The sequence below is a fragment of the Emiliania huxleyi genome (assembly GCF_000372725.1).
Source record: "Emiliania huxleyi CCMP1516 unplaced genomic scaffold EMIHUscaffold_91, whole genome shotgun sequence".
NCBI classification, from domain to species: domain Eukaryota; phylum Haptophyta; order Isochrysidales; family Noelaerhabdaceae; genus Emiliania; species Emiliania huxleyi.
In genome coordinates, this window is record NW_005195220.1 from 136,362 (window position 1) to 138,907 (window position 2,546).

A 2,546-nucleotide genomic window follows, 5' to 3' on the forward strand; every position below is an offset into this window, starting at 1 on the left:
CTCGCCACCTCCTTCCCCAACCTCGGCGGCGACGCGACCCTCGTCGTGCCTTGCCCGCCCGCGGCAAAGGGGCAGCCGCAGCAGCTTGACGCAAACACTCACCTCGGCGCCTTTGCGGAGGGCGCGCCGGCGGCGACGCGCGACGCGCTCTGGCGCGCCGTCGGCAAGGCGGCCCGCGAGGCGGCGGCAAAGAGCGAGCCGACGTGGATCTCAACCGAGGGGACAGGTGTGCCGTGGCTGCACGTCCGGTTCGACCGGAGGCCAAAGTACTTTCACCACGAGCCGTTCCGCCGGAGGCCGCCGAAGCCCGACGCGCCCCGCCGCCGCATGGCGGGCATCTGAGCGGCAGGCAGGGTGGGCGGCGGGGGGGGGTCGGGACGGGGCGGGGATCGGACTTCCAGCCCGCACCCGGGAATCAACAGTCTCTCGCCGCTTCTCGCTGCAACCTTCATGCCACCTCGCGGTCGTCCCACTCTCGTCGTTCTCTCCCTTGTCATTTCCTCCTCTGTCGCGTCGTAAGGGAGGGATCATAAATAAATAAATAAAACGGGCACGCCAAACGACCTGGTGGGAGAAGGACAGGGTCCCCACCTGCACGAGCAGGATCTTGTAAGCAGTAAGGACGATCAGGGACACAGGGGAACGGGAGCGGGGAGCGCATCGCGACACGGAGGGGGGCTGGGCAGGGTTCACCCACACGACAGGGTCCCAGGGATTCCTCTCTCGTAGTGTTGTGCGAGGGACGTTGTAAAATTCTTTTCATCGGAGTCGCTTAGGCGGCTCCGGTGGTGTGCCGGTGATAGTACTAGCACGCGCCAGTTCGCACCTGTGTCGAGCCTGTGTGCTAAAGAAAGAAAGAAAGAAAACACACAACCCAAGGGAGGGATGGGAGAACGGCACGCCGCCACCACACAGGGATTTTAAGGAGAGGAGTGTGGTGCGCTAGCCGTCGCCCACCCTGGGGAGTCTGCCTCTTCGTATCTCTTTTCGCAGTCTCTCGCCGCTTCTCGCTGCAACCTTCATGCCACCTCGCGGCCGTCCCACTCTCGTCGGTCTCTCCCTTGTCACTTCCTCCTCTGTCGCGTCGTTCTCCTCAGAGAGGCCCTGTCCCTGCTCACCGCGTCCGGTGCTCACTACGCGACCGTCGGCCCGTCCGAGCGGCTCGGGGTCTGCTCGCGGAGCTTCCCGCTACTAGCCCGCGCTCTGGAGGACAAACACAACCCGCCCCTTGGCTGCGAGGACTGCCAATGGAGGGCGGCGGACCTAGACGCGACCGGCGACTGCATGATTGCCGCGTGCGCATGGCAGCTCCGCAAGCTGCTACCAGAGAGCGTCCTGGTCTCGCACGGGCTGCTGACCATGCGCCAGGCCTGGGACGCCAAGCGAGCCAGCGACAGGCTGCGCAGGGCGGTGGCCGACCACCTCCAGAAGCCAGGAGTGCTGAGTCGGCAACCCCGCCAGCCTTTCGCCCCGCCCGGCCAGGGGGACCCCACGACGGTGCGGAAGCTGCTGCTGTCGGTGCACAGAGCCGGCTTCTCACCGGGTGCGCCTATGGACGACACGCGCGACCTCAGCGATTTCATCCTCGGGGTCCGGACCAACGCGTGGGGATGCGATGGATTTCTACTGGGTGTCGCCGACCTCTTCGGCGTCCCGATTATCGTCGACTCCATCAAGTTCGACTCGGACGAGCGGTGCATGGCGCAGATCACGTGGCCGACGGCGGCGGCGACGCCACAACACGTGCTCCACCTCTTCCTCCAGCACGACAAGCACTGCGTCGCCATCGCCAGGGTGGCCGCTGCTGCTGACGGGCTGGGCAATCGGCATCTCAGACCAAAGGGGAACGCACCGCCGCCCCCGGACAACGCGCCACCGGCCGCCGCCTCAGACGCGGCGATGGACAGCGGCGGCGAGGAGCCCCCGGCGGACGACGACGAGGGGCCCGTGTGCGAGATCATCAATGACGGCGCCCCGGGCGTTCCTCAGATCCCCGAGGTGCTGTGCGCGTACCCTCCCGGAGATCGGAGGGACACGCCCGGGGCTCGGTGCTCGCGCTGCGGGCTGCAGGGGCCGCGGGGCTTCGGGCTGGCAAACCAATCCAAGGCCTTCAAGGCGATGGGCAAGCACATGAACGAGGAGCGGCAGGTGCACCAGCTTGGCTCCGATGTGCTGGAGTCGGACCTGTACGACGCCGGAGTCTTTCCCTGCCCGGTGGAGGGCTGCGACCGGGGCCACGAGTACTTCCCCACGGTGGGCGGGCGCAATAGCCTGATTCAGCACATCGAGAAGGAGCACCCGCGCTGGGACGGCGTCGACACCACGGGCAAGAAGTGGGAGGGCGGGCGCTCCGAGTTCCTTCGCCACCTGCACCAGTCGGCCGCGGTCGGGATGATATGCGAATGGAGACTTGGGCGATGCGTCTTACGGTGCAGCGCCGCCTGGGTCTCCCCCTCGACGTGGCCTGCCAGGCCGCGGCGGCGGGCAAGAAGACTCGGAATGGGAGACCCACGACGAGCTCGGCGACGCTGCTGTCAACGTACCGC

General features: G+C 67.0%; 1 protein-coding gene across 1 annotated transcript; it reads left to right on the plus strand.

Moving 5' to 3' along the window:
* Positions 1–69: 69 nt before the first annotated feature.
* On the plus strand, positions 70–342 carry EMIHUDRAFT_220402 (hypothetical protein; the record flags this gene model as incomplete). The annotated part of the gene is made up of 1 exon (XM_005757333.1): positions 70–342. A coding segment is annotated over one exon (273 nt), but the record flags the coding sequence as incomplete, so codon positions are not given.
* Between the last annotated feature and the right edge of the window lie 2,204 nt (positions 343–2,546).